Raw genomic sequence first — 2,384 nt, 5'->3', positions numbered from 1 at the left:
GACTGAAGAAAGACAGAAATCAATAAAAGAGAGATTGGCCAAGAGGAAGTACATGGGAGAGTGGAGATGGAGGTCAGTAATGATTAAGAGGACAATGAAGATGTTACCTACAATGGTGATCAAATAAAGTGAAGAAAATATCACAAGGAAGAATAGCTGGAGCTCTTGGGAGTCACAAAGTCCAAGGATAAGAAATTCATACACTGCGGATTGATTCACTTCGTCCATTGAATCCACTTTGTTTCAACTCATCTGAAGATGGTTGTTGAGATGGCTGTACTGTGGGCGGAAGTAGAAGTGCTCCAGGGAGGTTTCTGGCCAATCAGCTTTTGGGAAGCAATTGGGAGAGCATTCTTCCTGTGGACTGCTGGGTTGCTTTAAACCATGAGCCCTTAAGTTGACTGCTGAATGCTGTTTGCTTAACCTAGGGTCTTTCATCTGAAAATAAAAACATGAAATTAGATTTTCTGTGCAAACTGTATATAAATTCAGAGAATTTCTTACACATTGCTGATAGAAGTGTGCTCTGGAATGATCACCTTGATAAAAACACTCTGGCCTTATCTTGTAATACTTATTGTTTACATATCCTGTGACCCAATTGGAATTCACTCTAGGATAGATATGGGGTGTTATGACCCGACAATTACACCCTTTGTACAGTTCACACGGTGTACTCTTGTAGATGTGTCTGAAGGGAAATGCACCTGCTTATCTAATGAAAGGACAAAGTACAAATAAATTATGAATATATAAATAAGTGGGTCAAATGTCAAATGCCTAACACAGAATAGCTACCATGATAAGTACATAACTAACATTCAAGAATGAGTTCAGAGGAGTTGGTTTAGAGAAGGGTTTGGTTTGTTTGTGAAGAACTATGATTTCAATGAGGCATTGACATCCTAAAAGTAAATGATATGGTTAGAAAAGAAATGATAAAACTTTAAAAATAAATGTTCTATGAATGATAATTGACATAGAAGGAATAGGATTATTGATCAATGGCTATATGAAATATGTTTTATCTTTCTGTAAAAATCATCACAATTGCTCTTGGTATTTCAAATTTTCCTATAATTGAGTTTGAACTACTCCCATTACTTTACACAGTGAAAGTTATTTATTGATGTTTTTTGTAAAATTCAGTAGTACCAGATGCCAGGACAGAAAAGAAGCAGTAAATTAACAAATTCCAGCCGTAGATTGACTTCCTTCTTATATTCTCGGGTTAAATCAGCAATATTTCCTTGTGTATCCTCCTCACTTCAAGTAGGAAAGGAACAAGAGTCTCAGTCCAGCGGGTTATAACAAAGATATTAATGGCCATGCACGTGTCTTGACTAAAATAGACTTTTTCTTTTAATTATAAAGGAAAATTATTATATTAAAATAATCCATATTCATGTCCTTTTAAACATGGTAAAATTTAATTTTCAAGTCTATGCGAGTTTGGAAAGAGGAAGCCCCAGATTCCTAGGCTCAGGAGCAAATGACTCAAAGCAGAACCGAGCAAAGCGGATTGAAATGTAGGGAGAAACCAGAGGATCCCCTTCAATTCTCTCTGTTCGTGTCAGATCGGCAGTGATATCCTCCCTTCATTTCTGATTTCAGCAATCTCAGTCTTTCAGCTCTGCGTGTTTCTCTTTTCTGTTTCATTTTGTCTGTGCAGCTAATCATTTGCTGATGGTTCCTTATTCCAAAGAACCTTGGCTTAACAGATTTTTCTCTATTGGTTTTCTTTTTATTCCTCTCTTTTTTCATTAATTTCATTTTTTTATCTAATTTTGGGTTCCGTTTCTCTTATTAGTCTGTGAAGGTAAGAAGTTAGGCTGCCGATTTGAGACCAATTCTGGTTTTCTTTTCTAAGCTGCAAATTTCAGAATCATGTGAAAACTAATTTCTTTCTCTAAATGACTTTCCCATGCCTGGAATTTCTCAGTCACCTAATTTACATGTGTTTCATTCTTGTGAGATTGAACTTCCGTAGAACCTGTAAAAGTCTCTGAGTTGAATGCTTAGTGAGTAGGATGCACACTCCACCACATTTGCTTTTGCACCCATTTGTCTTCAGCAATCATGACTGGAAGGTGAGCATCGTGGAATGCCAGTTTAATAGAACAAAGTGTTCTTGCATTGAGGGAGTACTTGAGTGGCGTCTCACTGTCCATCTGTTACCTTAATACTAAGACTATAAGTATATGCACATCATGCAAAAATATTATTATAATATATCTAACACAAATTTGTTTTATTCATTTCAAACATAGGATTAGGTCTTACATTTTGCTGTTGCTAGTTGCCTTCAACTCATTTTACACTCACAGAGATCTTACATTTACCAAAACCCTGCCTGGTCCTGCACCTCATAGTCATTGACAGGG

The 2,384-nt window shown here is 36.5% G+C and overlaps 1 protein-coding gene across 1 annotated transcript in view; it reads right to left on the bottom strand.

Annotated features, from left to right (window-relative positions):
* Nucleotides 1–228, bottom strand: part of LOC115868694 (olfactory receptor 4K3-like) — a 2,888-nt gene extending 2,660 nt beyond the window's left edge. Inside the window, exon 1 of the mRNA XM_030884903.1 lies at nt 4–228. Within this exon, the coding sequence (XP_030740763.1) occupies nt 4–228 (225 nt within the window). The remainder of the gene's footprint in view (nt 1–3) is intronic.
* Nucleotides 229–2,384: the final 2,156 nt, after the last annotated feature.

The sequence above is a fragment of the Echinops telfairi genome, unplaced genomic scaffold (assembly GCF_000313985.2).
Source record: "Echinops telfairi isolate 266 unplaced genomic scaffold, ASM31398v2 ScPeMD7_18;HRSCAF=68, whole genome shotgun sequence".
Lineage (NCBI taxonomy): Eukaryota > Metazoa > Chordata > Mammalia > Afrosoricida > Tenrecidae > Echinops > Echinops telfairi.
This window is presented reverse-complemented; position numbering and strand designations above follow the sequence as displayed.